Source organism: Phoenix dactylifera, chromosome 14 (genome assembly GCF_051530095.1).
Source record: "Phoenix dactylifera cultivar Ajwa chromosome 14, Ajwa_hap1_PhDact_Kaust_v1.1, whole genome shotgun sequence".
In the NCBI taxonomy this organism is placed as follows: Eukaryota; Viridiplantae; Streptophyta; class Magnoliopsida; order Arecales; family Arecaceae; genus Phoenix; species Phoenix dactylifera.
In genome coordinates this window covers 24,156,497-24,179,815 of record NC_143203.1, presented here as the reverse complement: position 1 = coordinate 24,179,815, position 23,319 = coordinate 24,156,497, and the positions used below count along the sequence as shown (strand labels likewise).

General features: G+C 37.9%; 2 protein-coding genes across 2 annotated transcripts; both read right to left on the bottom strand.

Moving 5' to 3' along the window:
* Positions 1 to 4,455: 4,455 nt before the first annotated feature.
* On the bottom strand, positions 4,456 to 7,523 carry LOC103705886 (uncharacterized). Its single transcript, XM_008789771.5, has 3 exons — positions 6,643 to 7,523; positions 6,015 to 6,479; positions 4,456 to 5,079 (listed from the first exon to the last, which is right to left on the bottom strand). Exons 1-3 carry the CDS (start codon positions 7,031 to 7,033, stop codon positions 4,817 to 4,819), a joined length of 1,119 nt encoding a protein of 372 aa, XP_008787993.2. The 5' UTR covers positions 7,034 to 7,523; the 3' UTR covers positions 4,456 to 4,816.
* Positions 7,524 to 20,913: 13,390 nt separating this feature from the next.
* On the bottom strand, positions 20,914 to 21,992 carry LOC103705990 (calmodulin-like protein 2). The gene has a single exon (XM_008789920.4). The coding sequence runs from the start codon at positions 21,657 to 21,659 to the stop codon at positions 21,063 to 21,065; it is 597 nt and encodes a 198-aa protein (XP_008788142.3). The 5' UTR covers positions 21,660 to 21,992; the 3' UTR covers positions 20,914 to 21,062.
* Positions 21,993 to 23,319: the final 1,327 nt, after the last annotated feature.

Sequence of the window (23,319 nt, the reverse complement as noted above, 5' to 3'; positions counted from 1 at the left end):
TTGGATGGACACAATTAAAAATTATGGCATTGGCTCATATTATGGCTGTGAGATTATAAGATCCGATGACCATCCATGCTTTAGCTCACAAGGCCTAAAACCTTGTAGGGTAGTTTGGTAATTAAATTTTTGAAGATTGATAACTACAAAAACTTGAAACAAGTAGGTTTTAAGAAGTCACCAAATTATTATATTCATTTTTATTACGATTTTTCTTGAAAATTCTCTTCAGAAAATTGTTATGAGAGAAATAAAAGGCCTTCTCTAGAGAAGCCCGAATTCCTGTTGATACAAATTCATCTTTCATATATAAAGCCATGTATATATATTATTCCCAAAAAAATTAGAAGGTTTTTTCTACATGAATACTCTCATAAATATTAAATTTTGCATGAATATCATTACAAAATTGATATTTGCATGTATATCCTCATAACATACTTGTTTTGCTATTCTATTCTTTTTTTTTCTCCTCATTTTTGCATATGTACCTACGTCATCTAACGTCGTTAAAAAAATAACGGTTTCAAATTAAAATAACTCAAATATCCTCAATGGATAGATGTGCAAAAAGAAACATTTATAAAACAATCGTGATGGAGAACAAAAAAGTAATTTCAAAATTTTATTTTATTTTTAATTAAAATAAATATGATTTTTATTACCAGTGTTAGAAAAAACATTAATGAGAAATATTTGTGCAAAAACAATATTTTATTAAGGCATAGAAATAAATATAAATTTTAATAGAATATTCATACCAAAAGCCCAAAATAAAAACATGTTATCATGTCCATGTTGCAAGCTCTTGTACCATATATCTAACAAGTTCCATCTCCACTACCTTTTTTTTTTTTTTTTTCTTTTCAAGGTGGTCATGAAATTGCTCCACATAAAGGTTACTAAGTTACCATCTTGATAAAAATTTTATTTTAAAAATTGGAGTCCGCCCCATGGTTTGTCTTGGCATCGAGGGCTTCGTCATTGTTAAGAGCTCGTCTCGGTCACCGGTCAAAGCGATCGGAAGGGCAAGGCTGCAGGGCGTGGAAAGCGTGTGGAGACGTCCATCCCACACGGAAACACCTAAAAGGGAACGGAAATCGCGGCAGCGGGCTTCCAGTTAGATAATTATATAAAACTAAAAAAATCTAAATAATATTTTTTAACATATTTTGAACTGTCATGAACAGTAGAGCTGATCCGCTCATAATTTATATAGCCTAAGAGACATAAGTTAATTGCAAACTGATTGTAGTATTTATAATTAAATTTAAATACATTGAAATATTTAGTTTAACCAAAATACTAAAGCTATACAGAGAAACCATACAGTAATTCATGATTATATATTAGATAGGTTTTAAGTATTTATATAAAACTAAAAAATTAAAATAATTTTTTTGGGTTAAATTTTTTTTTTGGATGAAATCTAATCCGTGGGCATATGCTTGAATCCAATATCAGAAAAAAAAATAGTAAAAATTGCATGCTACTAATAATATATGGATTTGTTTGATTTTTTTTTTCTCTTCTTCATGCTGGTCCTACCAGCAGGAAAAAACATAAGTTAAAGTAATTGTTTTAGCTTTTCAGTGGCAGGAAGGTTTTGACAACGGGTATTATCTCTTTATAATGGATTTATTATTCACCATTATCACAATATAGCCATGCAATTTCTAATTTCTTAGTATGAAAAACTTAAAAAAAAAGTTATAACTGCATTAAAGGGTTAGCAACGGACAATTGTAGGAGCATAATGTTGTTAGTTTCTAAATCGCTCTTCATTTAATGGATATTACTATTTTTTCAATGTAGTGCGAACTTTTTAAAGGAATGTTTGCAAGATTTATTTTTTTTAAAAAAATGTTACTTTATTTAAAATAAAAATATAGAAAATAACCATTAATTATGTTCTGAGTCATTATAATACTAAATAACTTGTTATATTGTTACCTTTTTCTCGAAACTATTATAATGGCCTTTGCAATATTATAACAGCATCTTCTTGAAACATAACATTATAACAACAGTTTTTATAAACCTTTCTGCCTACTATTGATTGGTGAAACACACTTGGATGGATGGAAGAAAATGATTAACTAAAATACCAAGAAAAGCATAAATTGAAGAGGACCCTAATTCAATTGATGCGTAGAAGGGTAAAATAGATTAACAGATGTGTTGCAAGAATGGATACCCACGCAACAAGGTGGCAAGACTGATCCATTAAAGTTGCAGAATATTGGCTTCATGTCTTATTTTATATAAATTCTCTCATGGAAAGATATCCAACAAGGTAATAAATGTTATCTTGTTAGCTTTTTTTCTGAAAAAAAAGAAATCCTTCATCAAACTATCTCTTAAGATTTTTATTTTTGCATGTATCAGCTAGTCCTCTTGGTGCATGGCCAATTCCAAGATGAATTGAAACATAGAATTAACTTAATGATGTTGAAAATTTTATAATCGTTATAATATTTGAACCTTCATCGCCATTGTTTTTCTCACCGATCAATTGATAACCTCTTGATCAGATAAGCAACTGGTTAGACAAATTGTAGCCAAAATATTCACATATTGGGTTGTACAAATTAGTTCTTGTGTCATCAACCATGACAGAGAGACAGAGTATAAACCAAAATCCCGGTCAAAAGGAAAATCATGACCCATTTGTCTTCACCACCCTGCGTGCAGAATGGATTTTTTTTTTTTAACCTCATGAGTTTTAGTTTTCCATGTACCTTCTGTTAGCTATAAAGTTTTGACACCCGTACCTGAAGTGCTTAATTTGATCTGTTTCCTTGTGGGATTGGTCTTGGCACCATTTCACCACCTTGCCTGACAGTCTTCCTCACCTTATTTTTCTGGTTTTAACCCAGTGACAGTAACTATTCACCACCATGATTGAAGGTGGGCGCTCCCCTGCGAGCACCAAAACATCTGAAACAGAACCAAACAGAATTGGCCCTTTACTTGCCAAGCCCTTCTTTATCTTTAGCATTTTAGAATAGTTTTTAGCTCTTCTTTGGACCCTCCAATAAATACAAGGACTCAGAACACTGTTTATACTGTTTAAAAGAGATATTTTGCAAGCCTTGTTCTAGCAGCTGGTTCTGCATGAGATAAAGATATTAATGCCATAACTACAATTGAAGGGAACAAGTTCTTCCTATATATGTATAAAAATATTTCTTTAGGAAAGCAACATCCAAAGAGTCAGCATGCATTACATCTTTCAACACAGAATGATCAATCCCAATTTACAAAAAAATTCTCTGTAATCGATGGCTCTATTAGCCAACCAATGGACGGACAACCTTATTATCCTCTTCATAAATATGAGTAGCTGAGAATCTTTGAAAGTTGCCCGCAAGGAGCCATAGATCTGTAAGTATGAATGCAACAAATTTAGTTCAAAAGAATTTGATGATCGAATTGCTGATAAGCATATTGACTTATATTATATCATACATGTGATGTAATTGTTCAAGGAATGTTTCCAATGCCTCTCTCATTATTTTAAGCATGACCTGCCTAGAGTGCAGTGAGCTAAGCTAGAGCCTAGGACACCATTATTTTAAGACACTGGGATCCTTTCTTTTTGGCTCTTCCTTTAGACACAAAACAAACACACACTCGATCAATATAAACCTACATTACATTGATATAAACCATGTCAAATGGTCTCCCCTTCTGCCTTTTAAAATTCTTATTTCTAGTTCCACTCGTAATTTTACTGCACATCCACCTTAAAAAACACTTGATCAATATAGTCTCCTTTATATAGCAATTCAAAAGCATTAAGTCAGGTTGGTTTAACACAAGAAAAATGAGATGCAGAGTGATGAGCTTGAAGAAATCAATCAATAGTCAATCAACTCTGCTAAGATTATTCAGTGCTTATAATAATCTTTTTTAACTGAACATCCTTGTCAGCTAGTCATGCATTCTCTAAGACCATGCTCGACACCCTAAATATTCTAACACTTGACAATATCTTCCCTACAACCATCTTCAACCCCACCAGTTTTTTTGGAGTGCAAAAAGAAGTTTGATCAAATGGAACATCATTCAGAAAATAGTGCATAATCTATCTTGAACTAGAGGTCAAACAGAGGGAGAACCTGGGAAGACTGTTCTAACAAAGAGAGCTGCATATTATCTACAAAGAAGTGAGTGGAACTCTAACTACTGCAAAATCTTTGAATATATCCTTTGGCATTTCAGTAGTAAATCAAGTTCATTTTGATTTCAGATCAAAGAGAACTTAAAATCGAAAATGCAATTGCTCCATCAGCTGCAAATACAGTTAAGAACTTATTCAGAGCAGAAAAATATAGAATGCACACCTAGAATTCTAAAGGAAAACAACCTTAAAAAAAGTAGCTCCAAAGGAGATGAAGTGCTGATCAATCAATACCATCATTCCGATCTCTGACTCAAGTCAAATCAAAATTTCTCCATGCAATAGTTTGAGTCTATAGATCACAGACGTGATCTGAACTATAATTGAAACAGGTTTACAGTACCAAGTACTAAAAGCCAAAATACTAGAGAGCCAGATAGCATAGCCAAACAAAGGCTTCATGTTTTCTAGTCCCAAAACTCTGCTACTATTATAAAAAAGTAAAAACAAAAGAAAAAGAAAAACCTTATCTTTGCACTTTCTTCTTTTCTACCTCCTCCCCCTTTCTTCTTTTTTTCTCTTTTTCCCTCACCTTTATTTTTTGGATTTTCTATACATGGCCTACGACCCCATTACATGAAGTTTCAGTTGATGAACTTTAAACCCTTTTCCTTTCCCAGATAAAAGGTTCTATGCTGCTCCTACTCCCAGGAAATCAATGAAGGGCAGGGTCATCTTCTCTCCATCATCATCTCTTTCTGCATGCATGATGGCATCGTTCCTCGGGTTAGCCACTGATTCAGTTGTTGAAGCCCCAGAATTTGCTTCAGAATGGCCAGCCTGATGAACACCCATGGCCATCAACATGGGTGCACTGTTATAGAAGCAGCTAGCAGGAGTACTAAACTTCTCATTACACATACTTGTTGCAGCCACCAGCTTTTCATGTGAGCCTGCAAAAGCAAAGGCAATGTATGGTAATAATAATAATAATAATAATCATAATCATAATTTTTTAGAAAAAAGCCTATCCGGGGGAAATCAACAGCAAGAAAGCAAAGATCAAGGAGATTGGTGATATTGCAACTTTTTTTTTTAAAAAAAAAGCATGAAGCATGAAAAAGAAATCTGAATAAAAATCAAGCAGAAGATACAAGAATCAAACATTCAACCACCAAACTAGGATTTAACACAGGCTTATGAAAAGGGAAAATATTTAGATGCCAGAGAAAGGAAGCAAAAGAAACACAATATGAAATCGATTGAATAATTATTCTGAAAAAGAAAGAGATCAATTAAGTAATCTGTTATTTTTTTTGTTAAGTGTTTCTCATGGAGTCTAGTCTTCCACCCCAAAACACCGCATCCCTCCCCCCCCCCCCCCCCCCCCCCCCCCCCTCCCTCTCTCTCTCTCTCTCTCTTAACACAGGCTTATGAAAAGGGAAAATATTTAGATGCCAGAGAAAGGAAGCAAAAGAAACACAATATGAAATCGATTGAATAATTATTCTGAAAAAGAAAGAGATCAATTAAGTAATCTGTTATTTTTTTTGTTAAGTGTTTCTCATGGAGTCTAGTCTTCCACCCCAAAACACCGCATCCCTCCCCCCCCCCCTCCCTCTCTCTCTCTCTCTCTCTGTGTGTGTGTGTGTGTGTGTGTGTCTGTGTGTTTGTGTGCGTGTGCGTGTGGATGTAAACCAGCCAAGCCAGATCAAAAAGAAAACATTAGGTGAAGAACTAAGCAACAAGGGTAAAAGTAACAATAAAAGCTATAAAATAAATTCAAGAACAAAAATAATAACAAGAAGAGCACAGTATAGTATTAACTAACTCCCACAGAAAGAGAAACAAAGAAAAGAGAATAGTATAAGATGAAAGAGGAATATACCCAAGAGGAACCGAAAGTGCTGCGGTGGCTCTGATGCACCAAATCTGTTCACAAAACCAGGAATAACCATGTTGTTGGAGGAGTTCAGGGACAAACAAGGAGGACTGGAGGGGGACTGATCTCTGTTGGTGGTGATGGTGGACTCCCCGCTGTGTGCATTGTTGTTGCCACTGCCCATCTCCATCATCATGGGGAGAGTTGGAACACTTGGGTTGGGGAAGGTGGCAGAGGGCTCCATCCTCCTGTATCCATTGCACATGTCCCTGCGTCTCCTTGCCACCATCACATGCCAATGGTTCTTCACAGCATTATCAGTCCTCCCAGGGAAAAACCTGGCAATGAGAGCCCATTTGCTCCCATAGAACTTATAGGCAGCCCAAAGCCTCTCTTCTTCCTCCTCATTGAAGGCTGTCTTGTTGATCCTTGGATCCAGTTGGTTGAACCATCTCAGCCTGCAACTCTTCCCTATTGCACACCAAAACCATCACAGTCCATGAAAACAAAGGACAGAAGTCGATGAATCATCACCAAAAACACAATTTTTTTCAGTAAAAAATCATGGAATAGGATTGGCAGCAAAGTCCGATAAGAAGGATAAAGAAAAAATGCAATCTTTTTGTTAGAATACCTGATCTTCCCTCGAGCTTCTCGGCGATGAGGTTCCAGTTATGGGGCCCATGTCGGGCGACGAGCTCCCTAAGCCGGGCATCCTCCGATGGCCTCCAATGGCATCTGACAGAGATCTTTGTATGCCCACCCTCGTTGCCTCTCCTTCCACCGGAGTTCTCACCTTCTTCTCCTCCGTCTCCATCACTCTCCTCATCTCCAGGAGACCCCTGTCTCCCCTCAAAACCCTGAAAGCCCTCACCTTGCTTCTCTTCCAATGGAAAGCCAATATCACCGGGCCGGCATTCCCTCTCAGCCGAATAGGAACTCGAAGCGCCAAGAAATGGAGGAGATGGCGGCGGCGGAGGGAGAAAGCCCACCTCCGCCGTGGATTTCGGCTTCAGGAAGCCCATTTTTCCTCGAAATAGAACAAATGAACGAGAAAAACAGGATTTTTGATTCTAAATCACAAAAAGAGACGAAGATTCAGAGAAGAAAACTTGGTGAGGCTCAAAGCCTCATCAATGACGCAGAAAGATGAGATTTGGATCACAAAGGAGGGACCTTTGATCCGAGAAACCTCAAACCAGACTGTTCAGACGATCAAAGCAAGGATTTTTCTTTGAGGGTTTTGCAATCGGAGAACAACTTTAAACAAAACAGACCATTCGGAAGAGGAAGAAGGCAGTAGATCAAAACAAAACGGCTCACCGGAAAGGCAAGCAGGGGACCAAAAGAAACAGCCACGGATGAGAGAGAACAACGCCTCTCACCCTCACTTTGAGACTGATTGCTGTGGGCATCGCGGAATTGCATGCCCGAGAGCTGAAACAAAGGAGCCGCTCGTGTGGGCGGGCAGACACCTTTCTATCTCTCTCTTTCTCACCCTCTCTCCACGCTTCCTCTCTCTCCCCACTCGGTTTATTATTATATCCTGCCCTTGCGGCTGCCTCTCGCAGTCTCGCGCTGCCCGCTGTCCCTCTGGGGCCTCGACAAGCAAAAAAACCACCAACTCCCCCTGTCGCCACGCACGCCGCAGCCACCTGCCCCTTGCCCTCCCAAGCAAACTAGGGCTTGGCACGTGCGATAAGCGTGGCTGATTCTTCATCGAAGATCATTTGATGGACGGCCAAGATCCTTCTATTTTGTAATATTTTAATTTTCGATATTTTTTTATTAAAACTAATTATGAAACTACGGTCTTATAAAAAGTAGGCATTTTTATTGGACAAAGCTGCCAAAAAAAAATGCCAAAGTGGAATGCACCGAAAAGAGTTTAGAGTTATATCTTTAAGATATTTATTAATTTTTAAATTTAAATTAAATTTTAAAAATTTGTTTCTAAAATAACCTTTTTTCTCTACGGACAATTAGAGCCTCATGGTTATAAGGCTTCACACAAAATTTGTTGTTATCTTTTTTGTTGTAATGTAAATTGCTGAGCTGTCATTTGTGGTTATGGACTATTGTTCATACTGCAATACTGCCATCTGTCGAAGAGCTCTCAACACATACCCCTCTATTCAACAAATTGTTGTCTGTGCTAAGAAGTTGCTATCCATCTGGGAGTCTTCTTCGTATATCTCTTTATCTGACAAAAGAAAAATATCAATCTATTCAGCTATTACTTGAGCAAAAAAAAAGAAATGGAAAAAAAGAAAGTACCGGCTAAAAGTGAAAGGGCACTACAAAAACCCTAGATATAAATGCTTCCTCTTGCATGATCACTGGAGTTTATGCTTCCCTCTTGTGCATCCTGTGTCAAATCCTAATTCAATATAAAAATAATGATGATAATAGAGCAAAATTTTTTATTAAGAATATTTCAAAATTGCTATATTTGATCGACCTTAGATCGATATTACACTTGTAACTGTAATTGAGTGAGCAAAAATAGAGGAAGGAGAATAATACTTGCTTAAGACACCAACAAAACATCTCTAAGGAAGCATAATTCTTCATTATTTTAATACACTAGCAAGTATAATATAAGTGTCATTCTATATATGATCAAATTTTGATCACATGGCACCCTAAATTGAAAGGGAAGCCAACATTTACAAGTTATTCATAAATAAATAATTGGAGTCTGCTAGAACTTCGACTAATGATTGGCTTCTTCCTACTTGATTTTATACTATTTGTTTACTATTGACAACTTGGTCAAATAGGGTTTTTGTAGAGAATACATATTTTTAAGAAACTCTTTAATACAACTAAGTTTACAAATCACACAAAAACTCTTAACAATTTAAATAAATCCCCTCTTCATTAGCTCTATCACTAAGTTACACAGAATTTGATTTGAGCAATAGTTAAACTTACTATTGGTGCAAAAAGACAAACTAAACTCTACTCCCTCATATATGTAACTTATTTGTTATTTTACTTGGGTAATATTAATCTCAAAGTTATTTATACATGTAAAAAAATTAAGTTATATGTAAGGGCAAAGTGAAATAATCTAGGAGGATCATCAAACCTACTGTGAACTGATTTGGCCTTTTTGAGCGGGATTAGATAGGTTTAGGAATAAGATTTGCTATATCCAAGATCCCATCGTAAATCAAAATTTCACAAGGTCATAATTTCTAATTCAGGAGGAATTTGACAATGCAATGAAAGGTAAAGTTGATATAGAAGTTGAGAATAACTTTCATCAAGAATTTAAATTTTTTATATTTTTCTATCTTAAAAATTTAGTCTCAACTAGGAAAAGAATCTGACCTGGATTCTAAAAGCGCAAACATCAGTAGTATAATAAAGATCTTATAGCACAGATTATATACATTGATTGAATAGTAGAAAGATTTTATCCTACTTTCTATCTCTTTTAACTAGAAGAGATTGAATTGAATTTAGAATTTGAACCTCAGTAGTATAAATAAAGAAGTTGAATCAATTTTATTATTCAATTAACAAAAGAAAAGAAGACTTAGAACTCTGCTTTTGCAACTTTCTTGTTTTCTACTATAATCTATTCAAGGTCTAAATTGAGTGGATTGAGGAAATTACATTCTGTTTTCTCTGATCAAATTACATTGGTATTAAAACCTTGGCCCTCTCAAAAAAAGGGTCTTAACTAGTTCGAGTTTATAAGTAGTATGAACAGACATGAGAACAACTTTGATGATCGAAATAAGTCAAACAAAGAAAGGCGAGGATGGCTTCTATCTTAGCTAGATAATGACAAAGACTTGTTATGATCAAAATGGAGGAGAATATCACATTATTTGTGAAGCTTGTGTCTCGACTGATGTAGATCCGACACTTGGAACTCATATAGCAAAACTATGTCAAATATTTTGAGATAATGAACAGTCCTCCACCAAAGAGGTATTGATCTGTAGTTTTAGTTTAACAAGAGTTAAGTTTTCCAAACAAGGAAAATCCTTATTCAAGAGTAGCAGGCTAGTTTTGGATCAATTCAGCTACTTTGGATAGGATTAGACAAGTTTTGAGAGCGAGATCTACCATATCCAGGAACTAATTGTGAGCCAAAATTTCAAGAGGCTGTAATTTTTAATTTAGGAGAAATTTGATAATATGATATAAGATAAAGTTGATATAGGAGTTGAGATTTAGTTGCCAGCTAAATTTAAAAATCTTTATAGTATTTTCTATTTTAGAAAAAATCGGTTCCTAGTTAAGAGAGAAATCTGATGAAGAACCGGCTTTACTGGTATAAATAAAGGCATTGTACTAGATATTTGTACACATTTATTGAGAAAAAGTAAAAAATTTTACTTTGCTTTCTATCTAATTCCTCTTTTAACTTAAAGCAGAATAGATTCGGGTAGAAAACGGATCCGAATGGATATCATCCGATCCACTTTCACCCGCATTTAGAATGTGGAAATGGGCGACCAGAACGAGGAGGAGGGGTACCATCGATGTGGACAAAAAAAACAAACCAATTTCAATCTTATCGCAGTCCTTCGAACAGGAACCGAACCTATTGATATTGGAACCAAATAGAACCAAATCCAACCAAGAAAAAAATTGGCTGGTCTGGATCTTTTATTAGATTACCTAGATTTAACAAACATATTATATAAAAAATTATTAAAAATATAATGAATAATAAAAAGAAAATTTATATGTTTGACAATATTGAGTCTACTATAAAGCCGAAATACAAGAGCGGAGTGTGTTTGTCCATCTCATAGTACTAGAAATTTCTTACAAACATGCATATGGCGGATAAGGAAGGACCAAGAGGAATCTAACTAAAATGTTTTTTCCTACTGAATTTGATTGGCCATATATTATAGGCCAAATAAAAAGTGACCACCTATTTTAGTTGTATGAGCTTCCTGAAGGATTTGAACTGGTTCAAGTTGGGCAAGAGTTTTTTTTTTGCCACCTCGAGTAATGGTGTCGAGTAACACCTTAAAACTTACATGTCACTCGCACCACCGTCATTGGATTGGACAAGCTGGCTATTATTAGGTCAACCTTACTTGCAGTGAACTTGAGAACATTAAATATAATTCAACTCATTATTTTAAAATCTTCATGAAACCTTGCTCCACAAAAAAAAAGAAGCTGGATTGAAGGGGTTCACATTGAGTTTAATCCAAATGCAATCTTATAAATAAAGCCGCCTCAGCGCATCGAAGCATGTATCTTAATCAAAATCCTGCTTGCTCTACAATGTTTGCTTTCGTGGACTAAATGCAGACTCATGCTAAACCCTACTAAGAGTCCGTTTTGTTATTCCTACAGGAATCGAGTCTGTTGACCCATCTATCTTCTATTTTCTGTTCCGATTCAGATTCTAACCTTTAGGCTATAGAAAGATTTTTCCTTCACGTAAGATTTAGACCACATGGTATCTGGTTGATACAACATCGTGCTTAAATAAATGTCCCAATCTATAATTTCTAAAGAATTTTCAGCCCGATCCTATAAGAACATACAAACAAGCACTAAAGTTAGAACGATGGCCCCCCCGACGTTGGTGGGAATGGCATCGGCACATCTCCTACCGTCTACCCCGGTCACAAAATGTGGTTTTTGTGAGGCAGGTAAGGAGTAAGCCATCCAGAAAAAGATCTGCCATAGGTTTAGCTGCGCTCGTCTCTTTTTCAACTCCCCTAGTGCCGAAAAACATAGGAAGCAGCCATTGTTGACATGAAGGAGAGCTCTGACTCTCTCTCTTCCTTCCCCCTCATCCTTTCCAATAAGGCCATCACTTAATCCAAAAGGAAAAAACCAGGCTAGAGTTCAACTTTATATGGCCAAGCTTTTAGAGGCACCTGGAAAGAGGACCATACTATTTTTTCCTCCTCAAATACAATTCAGTTGACAGGCTGGACATGCAGGCTCAAAGCATTGTTGGTAGGCTCAGATCGTAGGTCCTTGGTCGGTAAGGTTGGACTAAATTTGGAAAATATATCCACTTATTAAGCAGATCAGGATCAAGATTAAGATCAAAGCCCGACCCAAACCTGACTTGACTCGAATTTTAAACTATTTATATTTAATAGTTTTAATTTTTTTAAATATATATAATATAATATAGTGGTTATGGAGTCCTAGATACGACCTGAAGCCCAAAAGCTGAGTAAGAGTCGGGATCGAGATTGGAAGGTAGGTTTGAAGGACAGATTAGGCCAAAGATGTGCCCAAGTATGTAGACCTTTGGGCAAAGCCTAGCTTGAGCTCGATCCAACCTAACCCATGATTAGGTCTGCTCGAATAAGAAGAAAAAGTCCTCGAGTGTTAAACGATATGAGTAGCTCAAGCACAGCTTAGCTTTGCTCAAGAAAGGGCCGAATCAAGCTCAATTTGAAGCTAACTAAACCAAGCTTGAAGTAGCAAAACTTGATGCCGCTTCATCAAGCTTGATTCAATGAGACTTGGATATATTTAAATTATACAAATTATATATTTCACATAAAATATATTATTGGATTACATTTTAATTGTTGTATCCTTATAAGTTTTGGATCAAATAGATATTTATTTAGACTTGAATAAAAAATTGAATCAAAACTTGAAATCAAGAACTAAGCTTTCAATTAAGATTCCATCAATCTTGATTTAATCTCAAGTTGATTTCAACTTGATTTAGGATTATCAAATTGGTCAAATAGGCTCGTATTGGCTGATTCAAACATTATTTCTATCACGTCGTTGAGCCAGTTCCCCATGCCAATGCAAACATGAAAGCTTGGGCTTGGATCTCTAGTATGTCTGATGACCACTTCGCATAATAACTTTATGATGCTCGTGGCAGTCTATCTTTATGATGACCCCTCATTGATTGGTGAGATACGTTGACTGACCAGGGAGTTTATCTTTTTCAGGCAGCTCATGTGTTTCGAGAGGCGAACAAAGCAGCAGACTAGGTCACCTCATTTGTAGCTCGCCACTCCGAAAAGTTCATCTGAACGTCTTTGGCAGTTTTACCTCCTTCTCTGTATCTTTCACTTTTGTTTGATCTGACAGGCTGTACTAACGTTAGAGCTATATGAAATGCCGTTTTTAACCAAAAAAAAAAATCATTCACGTGTTTGTAATGCAGTTCTATATTAGATCAATACATGAGTCACATGTGATGCGGTCCAAAAAGGTCACTCTCTCTTTACCAGCTATAAGGGCATTGAAGGAGATATTTTTGACATTTAAATAGTTTGTTTGATGCTAATGAGCCATCCTAGGTCGACCGTGCGGCATATCATACAATTTCTTTAGAATTTGTTTGGTTCGTGAAAAAATTAAATAGAATTAATAAAAACATACTAGGTCGGAGTTTTCAAAGAAAAAATATAAAAAAATAGCTCTTTCATAAAAATTAAGGAAAACCCCCAATTCTTATCTGATGGGAATTAAAATATTTTTTTTAAATACTCTTAAATTTTTAAATAGAATGAGATAAGTTTTTTTATTAAAAATGTAATAATGTTTTACATAACATTTTTTCAAAAAATACATGCTCGGCTAGATATAAGTCATTCTGAAATATGCTACTTTTGATGATCAATTAAATATATAAAATTTATTATTTCAAATATTATATATATATTAGTGAGATTTTTTTTTTTTTTTTTTACGAACCAAAGGGATTCTAGGAACTTGCATAAAATGTTGTAAGGAAGAGTAGAGAAATGTTAGGTTATACAAAGTATTTGTAGTAACGCATATGGTGCTAAGTGTTAGGCAATAATAATTAACAGGCTCTAAACGTCATATCAAGCCTGTCATTCTTGCACACGCGTCTCTAAGGTCATATCAAGCCTGTCATTCTTACACGTGTTTCGGACCATACGACTAGCCGCCGACGACTACAGCCCCGACATTCCTTTTGACTCCTCGCAGGATTTAGACGCGGATTTCTGCGAGCACTGTGTTTGCACGCGATGCCAGTTTTCCCAATAATTGGGCATTGGAAAGCAACGTAATGGCTTTCTGGTCCTCGTCACCACCAGTAGTTCCCCTCTAAGACTATCGCTTGCTTTGATTTTTTTTTTTAATTTTATTTTTGAGTGGAGTGATAGGTACTGTTGCTGGAATTTGGACCCAGGGGCGACCAGCGGCCGAGAAGGAGGAGCTCCGACATGAGATGGCGGGTGGCGGTTCATCGGCGGACGGCGTCCTCCGGGGGACATGCAAAAAAGCCAGTGGCCGGGGTTTTCGGCGTCGGCCCTCCGATGCTTAAGTTAGAAGTGGCAAATGTGGAAAGGGAGAGGAAAATCTATCTCCCATAGTTTCAGAGTCCAGCCCCTTCTAAGAGGGAGGGTTTTCCTTTTATAGAGGGGTGCGGGTGTACCTTGATGCGACGGGGCGAACGGGTTACTGTCATGATTGAGCATGATCGTACAAATTAATGCACGATCGCGTGAATTAATGCACTGCCGTGGGGGATCAGGCCGTAGCCAGTGAGTCGTCGTGGCTGATCGGACGTAGCTGAGTGGGTCAACTATTTGCCGTGGAAGGCTTGAGATCCGTAGATAGCGTGCGCATTGATTGTTGAATGAACCGGAGATCTGCGGAGGTCTGCGCATTGATCGTTGAGTGAGCCGGAGATCTGCGGAGGTCATGTGCCTTAATTGTTGCAGGGCATGGTCTCCGGTCGAGCTACAGAAGGATGTGACTGCAGCAGGTGGATAGGGAGGTCGGGCGTCCGGTTGGACGTCTTGAAGTCGGATGCTTCCAGGTCGAGCGCCTCCAAGTCGGGCATCGGTGATGCATTCATGCGTTTTGGAGTAATCCGTTTTTCCCCCCAACAGGTTCAACTAAAAGAAAGGATAACAAACAACGTACCTAAACATTAGACCCTCAAAGAAAACCACTCCATACATATCAACAGCGAGGATCCAAACTGTCACGGTATTTAAGCAGGACATCGCCATGAATTGCATTGCCCTGCAGCCTGATTCCCTTCATGAGGTATGTAAGCAGCCAAGAATGTTAAGGTTGTACGCTTCCATATGCAAAAAGATCTTGCATCGGTGTGTTGTTCTTCATCATGCATAAAAGCAGATTTATAATCCAAAATGATACTTTTCTGTTCCATTACATTTAGTACATCGCAGAAGTTATATATACTCATGTATAGATTTCATATAAAAACAACAGCATAAGCTATAAGATCATACTAACAAAAAAAATATTATGGCCCCTAAAATCACTCTAACATAATTATGCTAACAAAGAAAAATATTACTGAATGATACAGAATCACGCTAACAAAAAAAAATATTATGAGCTGATATGTGATCCATAAAATTATGCTATTACTTTCCACCAAAATCATGTATCAATTGCTTGTTGTTGTCTCTATAACTCCTTCTCGGGGTACAAGTTTAATATTTTTTCCATCACGTTGTTTTATCTTCTCTTTGTTAGAACTCAGCCAATAAGAATTTATCATTTAAAATTTTAGGCAATTAGCTAACCTTTTTAAACTCATCGTTACTCTATCTCTATTTTGCTTGGGCGGTCAATGTCTTGACATCTATATTGTTGTCATTGTAGATTAATAGTTTTGCTACCGATCACTCATTTTCGCTTTACTAGATTCAATAGTTTACGGTCAGAGTTAGCAAGCAGCTATTTGTCCATTTCTTTTGATTTTCAAACGACAAGTGCATTTTCTCCACCATTTCTGCTTCTTTGATTTAACATTTTAGAAATTGGATCAGTACTTCTTCATTTTGCCAGTCTTGAGGTACCCCATTTTCTTCTCTATTGCTTCTATTCACCTTTCTTGGTTCAGTGGAACTTCCTTGATTTCTCCTCTCTTTGTCACTCCCTTTGTTTTATATGATTTTTTTACCCTCAACACTGTTAGTTTGTCAACTCTAGAAGGCAAGTATCCTCCTTAGGGCTAGTGTCGGGGTTATGGTTATTTAACAACTATTTGTTCATGAACTCGACAATTACAATTCCAAGAATCCCAACTTCCATACCCTTCACCATTACTGAGAATGCCAAAAGGCAAACTTTGAACTATGTAGTACTACTATATATATATATATATATATGTAAACATATTAAAAACTGGGTCCAATTTCCACATCACTTAAAACTACACTTCTATCAAGAGGTGAAGGAAGAGGCCTAAAGCATCACCGAAATAACTCCTATGCAAGAATCAAGTTGTTGTTAAAAAAAATTGTGCTATAAATCTGTCTCCAAATCCAATTTTAATTAATAGTCCCATTTCTCAACCTCTATTTGATTTTCCAATTAAACATGCTTGCCAACTCGATATTTCCTCTAATGATGTGGGGAAGATGCCATTGTCACCATCATGCCGGCTCCTTTTTGACTTAAAAGTCATTGATTAGAAGGCCCCAAGGGAAGAAGTCATTGGAGATTCTCCAGTATATCACGGGGGGATGGGAGCTTTGGAAGCTTGTTGTGTGTTTGATTTTGTCATCCGTGACATGGGACTTTTCAGTGCAATGTTCATGTTCTTTAGCAATAGCTATCAATCAAGTGATGTAAGGACTTCACCAAGATAAGCGAAGCAAGTTACTGATGAGGACTCATCATTCCATCATGATTCATTTTATCCTTTCTCATCAAATGAAATATCTTTTAGCTTTTGCTTTATAATTAAATGGTGTTTGCTTGACATGTACACTGTTCGGTTTTAATTGCGCTAGTAAATCATAACGAAAAAGTTGGTTGAATTGATTGAAATCTACACAATATTTATCATCAAAATCTCTCACACGCCGGTGCGCATGCACAATCATATGCACAAACATAATGAGGCCTGCAATTTACTCCCTTTTATGTCTCCTCGTGGAAAATAAAAAGTCGGACTTAGAATCCACTTATTCAATCTTTTTATCAACATTAATCTCTCACTCCACTAGGACAGTTGGCTTTCGTGAACTAAACAAGAGTCAATTCATCAATGCGCTAAGCTACCCATCACCATTGAATGTTGGAGCAAAAATTCTATGGAAGGATAAAAGTATGGCATAGGACCACCGTTTCTTGGCTCCACATAAGTAGAAAATCTAATTTGAGGTTGAGACAAAGAAGATGCCGATGTCAAGGTAAACTGATAGTTGAAGTAGGATTGGCAAATTAAAAGATGATTAAACATTCTCAAGGCAGATCAAGAGTGAAGCTAGTAAGGCATTAGCATAGATTGTTTGAGATGATTTGGACGAGTACAGTTTGATCTTGAGACCTATTTTGATTTGCGAGGAGAGTATTTTGAGGGAAAACTATTTAAGGATGATCCTATTTCAAATACATTCATATCTTGTCCAGCCTTGTGTAATTGTCACTATCTCCATGTCATAGATTTTTTTTTTTTTTTTGTTCTTTTTCAGCAACCAACGTTAAACATCTTTGCTTGGGTACCGTAACAAAGCCTAAAATATTGGACCCAAATATAGTGCAAGACCATAATGTGAGCCGATCGGTACGAGCAAGGCCAGGTTCAGGCCCCAACCAGAGAAAAAGCTGCATGTCTTCACCTAAATCTGGCCTATTCACGGAATTTTGGGCTGTCAAGTTTCACCTACTCAACATGGTGAAAATAAGGATACTTCCTTTTGTTAGCTACGTTCAAGTGCATGTATCACTAGACTTGGCATGCACGTAAATGACCACAGTTTTCCATTGAAACGTCCTTCGTCCCAAAATGACAATATATCTTATGAAATTTTCCACAGTTGCATTCCATCTGTGACAGAGACAATCTAGAAAGACTCGTCAAGTAGTTTATTTACTTTGACAAGGAGAGACCTCTCCTAGCTAGAGTCCATTAATCAAATCAGAGTTAGGTTAATGCCTTTTATTCTTAGATGCCAGAACCAATGAACCATCCATGGCTTCTGATGCAGCCATTGAACAACATCTGAATGTGGTGTCACTGGTTATCAGATTCGCAAACATATATACTTTGACAGGTGGATTGGTGTTAATGAGACATTGCACTATATAAATGATATTTCAAGTTGGATCCATGGTTATTTTAATAATGTGACGAAAATAAGATTTGATTGTTAATCATGTTCCTACATTAGGATATAATTCTCAGGATGTTATTGCTTGTAATTTGGAATTCGTGGGAGGAGGCTGTTGCTAGGCATGTGGAGATTAGACATGGTCTATCTTTGGATGTTTTGGCCATAAATTTCAAACCATGCTAACTAGGTTTGCCCCCAACGGTCGAAGGCACAAGAGTTGGGATTCTTGGAAATGCAACCACCAGAGTTTAGGAGGTGAGCTAAGTAGGCAGGGAATGGACTGGTCTAAGCTAGGCCACGCTCCTACCCGAGCATGGCCCGAATTTTTTTTGACTTCGGGCTTGGCTTAAGTCCGAAATTTTTGGGCAAATGCTAGCTTAAGCCCAAACACAAGCCTGACCTATACCCGATTGGGCAAGCCCAAATTACCTATTTAGACCAAAAACTAGGCTAGCTTGAACTCAGTTGAAGTTTAATCTTGCATATTGTAGCTTTATATTAGCAATCATTGGATGATCAGAAACATATTTACCGGAAGAGTAAATTAATAATATAGAATTGCAAATAGTTTTGTTATTTTCTAAACAAGTATCTCACTGTATAATTACTAACTTATCAATCAGCACTAAATAATAGACCATTTTCCAAAATTTGCTCTCTCCCATAACATAAGTAAATGATACATTATTCTCCTTTACTTTTCGATCATTCTCTCCAAATAAATATAAAAAAATCCAAGTGAGATGTGAAGTCGATGCCCTAGAGCCAGAAAGCAAGTGAGAAGCCAATGCCCATTTTGCTAGTTTTAAGCTCTGGAGCTAGAAAAGGAAGACTACCAATGTAAACGTGAAGTCACGAGGCATGCCGATCCATTTTGAGGCTAGCCATGCAACGTGAACCGGTGAGAAAAAACAACTGTTGATAGGGTGGGTGAGACATAGATAGAGTTATTTTCGATATCGGGAGAAAGGTTGATTCCCCCCCCCCCTCTCCGCCCAATAATAGAAGCGCCAATACCCTTATAGGAAAAGGCCTTATGATTCCCCTCCTTGCAAGATTAGCGATAATTTCCTATGAGATCCCCAGCTTGACAATCTCCAGCCCCTCATCCCCTCTCTTTACATTCCCTTTCTCCCCATCGTTAAAGTCCCCCATAGTGTACTCCGTGAAAGCCACATCAGTAGCCTTGAACCCCAGTGGTTCCGCCGAGAAATGGAACTCCCTCGGCGAAACACCACCGAACCCAAGCTTTTCCATGACTACAATACCATGGAATGGCTAGAATATACTGGCAGTGGTAGAGGACAAGGGCTTCGCAGAGATCAATGACGACAACCAAAGTGATTCCGCTGAGACTAGGGTGGCTAGGTATCACCTCAATATCAAGAAGGCAATCGAAGCTGACCTCTGGAACATGTAATTCATCATTCTAAGGTAGAAATCCTAGATGGAGAGAGAGGTGGAGGGAGGATAAACCCTAGAAAATGGCTAGGGTTTTGGGGAAGAGAGGGAAGGAGAAGAGGAGGCGGGAGAGGGTGGGGAGATTAGCGATCGGTGAATCGAGTCTACGGATTGAGCCTGCAAATTGATCAGGCCATATAATATAAAAAGGTTGGATTGAACCACTTATGACTCGAGCCTAATTTTGAAATATACCCGGCTGCTTAAGTTTGGGCTCTATTTCAGGCTTTATTCGGGCTCGGGCTTAGACGGAGCCAATGATATACTCGAGCTTGGCTTGAAAAATACAAGAATTCTATATTCAAGTCCAAACCCAATCCAAACTCTTTCGAACCTAGCTTGTAGCCCAACTAGAAGTCGGCTCGGCCTGATGAGCCTCGGGGGAATTAGTATCATCGTTGGACTTTGTGAAAAGGAGAGCTGGCTTCTAGCGAGTCTTCCATTTAGATGATAAAAGCAATTTAAGGAAAAAAGTAACAGTCCCAAAATTACAGAAAATTCACAAATAATTGTTAGACAACTCATACCCTAGAACATTTAACTTTATAAAACAAATTAAGTAATAGAAGAAAACAGGTGGTCTAAGGCTTGAAACATGGTTCAGTGATTGTTACCTAACCCTAGCCCTTCACAGCCGGCTAGTTGCTAAGCATCGAACCTAGGAGTGATGAATGGAAAAAGATTAGAGCATCAAAAGCCCAAAAATTAGAGAATGGTTATTAGCTAAACGCATCTAATCAATGAACATTTAACCCGGAATGCATAACCCCTCATACCAAGCAATATTTAGGCCGATTACAAGCATTTTCAGCCCTAAATTTGTAAGCAAGTTCTATGTGTTGAAATACCAAGGAATTGGAGCAACATGGGAGCTCTACCGTCAAAGAATGGAGGTGAATGCAACTTGTATGGACAGGGCCCATTTCTACCCACTCTTGCTCAGACCCCATCACCAGTTTAGATGCGGCCAATAACACAACAGGGGGAAGGGTGAGACTTATCCAACTTACATATAGATTCGGAGATGTATCAAAACCTTTTCTGAAAGAGGAGCAGATCAAGTACTTATGTTTCCCGCTAGCATTTAAATCCTAAGCTGACTAGGATTATACAACTTGACCCTTGATCAAGCCTTGACTCAGGTTCGTTGAAGTGACACTTAAGTCAATACTAACAAACTTCGACTCTAGCTGACACACTAAAATTAATAAATAAATAATCGATAAGGCAATGTTACCGGATATAGGATTCACATTTACTCTCAACGCTCTCATAGTTCAAGTTCATACGCAACCATTAAAATGATTAACCATTTAAGGTGTTGGGTAGGCACTGTAGCAAGTGACAAGCTCATTCATAGGCATATATGCAAGCCATTTGCCATATCAAAAGCTAAGTACCATTCTGATCATTCATACTAACATAAAATTAAACTGAGTGCAGAACGGAGCATCTAACCACAAACTCCTTGCAGGCAGTACTGAAAGGGGTGGACAAAAAAAAGAAAAGAAAAGAGGAGCAGAAAATAAGCTACTTAGCTAGCGTTCTCCATCAAGCTCTTGAACTCTCTGAAATCAATCCTCCCATCACCATCCTCATCAAATACTCGTATCATCCTCTCACAATCCTCCAGCTTCATCCCCTCCCATCCCAACCTCCTCAACACAGCCCATAGTTCCCTGGGGCTAATGAATCCGTCCTCGTTCCTGTCAAACACATAAAATGCTTCCTCCAACTCCTCCAAACTAGCTTCTTTCTCCTCCAACAACACATGAACTTCTTCCACTAGTCTACACTCCTTGCACTTGCCATCACCTCCACTCTCCCCCACTTCATCACTCCTCCAACCCACCATTCCAAGACTTCTCATGACCAATTTAATATCATCATAGGTTAGTTCTCCTCTATTGTTGCATGACTCACATTCCTCGGGCGGCAAGGCCTCGTCTTCGCCTTCCTCCTCCTCCTCCTCAACAAAGGACTCATCTTGAACGATACACTTGATGGGGGTGAAAAGAAGGCGGATGATCAGTAAACAACCGCAAAGGATTCCTCTGGTGAAGATGGCTATGTTGCAAACTCTAAAGGACGTAAAGTATGCGATTAAGTTGAAGAAGACGGAGCCTTCCATCGTGACTTATCTTGGTGTGAATGAGATTTAAGCGATGACGACCTGATCCTTCTGTCATGTATGAAGGGCCATTTATAAGGTTTTTCTGCCCGTAAAGGAGTCTAGCTTCCAGGCAAGTGCATGGAAGGTGGTGGGAAGAGCAAATCCGTTTTGCAATTTACTTCCATGCAATTATATTGTTCCATTCCTTTCTTCCACGTAATAATTCCTGCAACTTCCGTGAAAGGGTCTGGAAAGCGACCAACCTTTGACCAAAGCAACTATTCACATGGCCCAATGGACCTGAGCCCATACCCAGTTCTATGCACCGCCTTCCATTTGATCATGGCATCCAACATTTTTTTTTTTTTTTCGGATAGATCGTACAGTTTTAGTATAAATACATCCAATTAAAGCAAAAAGAGAAAAATAGTTTAGAAGAAGAGGTGTGGTCATGCAGCTGTCTCCGAAAAAGCTGTCGAAGAGCAATAAAAAAGACAACCCAGTCAGCTTAAGGTGATCTCATAATAAAGGTTTTAAGTCTTTAACATATGGGTTCAGTGACCTCTGGTAGAGGTTGGAAAAGCTCAGACTTGGACCGAGTCCACAATTGACTTACAATGTATACTGTGGGTCTTCCTTATTTTTATGGAACTCAGTCTTCCTTATATTTATGGAACTCGGTCTTCTTTTTTTAAATGAAGTCTTTCCTTGTAAGTCCCTGGGTGACTGAAACCAACCTAACAACAGGCAGTTGCTGGTATCGGATTCCCATGACAAAGTAGCGTCTTAAAACTTGTAGGATATCCAGCTGACATAAACGAGCACTAGGACGTTGCTAGTCAACCATAATCCACATTTGAGATTAGTTAATTATTTCTAGGAGGCGCACATGGATTAAATCACATTGCAATTTCTGACGAAGAATTGAAGTCATCAAGAAAGATGCTTTGATGTCAAGCAAAGTGTTCCAATCCTATCTTAGGGTGCGGGCGATGATGTGCGCGATTCGACGTCATACATTGCTTATAGCCAATGTAATCTCATGTCAGCGGGCTTTAGGAGCCTAGTTTTGTCCTCCCCCTTCGCCCACCAAAATAAACAATAGACACAAAAGTAGCCCACATATTTGCAGCTTCAACGTAAGATGACAACAGAATCTATTGACATCAAATTGTTCGTGCGTGTTGACTCATCCATCTGTAACAGCCCAGAACCTGACCTAAAATGGCTAGCCCGAAGGTATTATTTGGGTTTCTTTATCCTGTATAAGTACCCAAGATCTACCAGCAAATAACCGATGTGGGACTAAACACACGTCCGCATGGGTCCTCACATACTCCCCCCATTTTAAGCCCTGACGTCTTCGTCAGACTAAGGGTTCAAATCCATTCAAATCTAATCACAAACACCACGATCGGCCCGTGGTCAGCCCCAATAAAACTATGCTGCAGTGTCTCCTAGTCCACATAGGTTACAGGCTGGGTCCGCTCTAATATCATTTGTTACAACCCATGACCTCACCCAAAATGGCTAGCCAGAAGATATTATTTGGGTTCCTTAATCCTATATAGGTATCTAAGATCTACCCAGCGAATAACCGATGTGGGACTAAATACACACATGCATGGATCCTCACACTATCTGTTAAGATATGGAATGCATCTTAATTACAAACAAA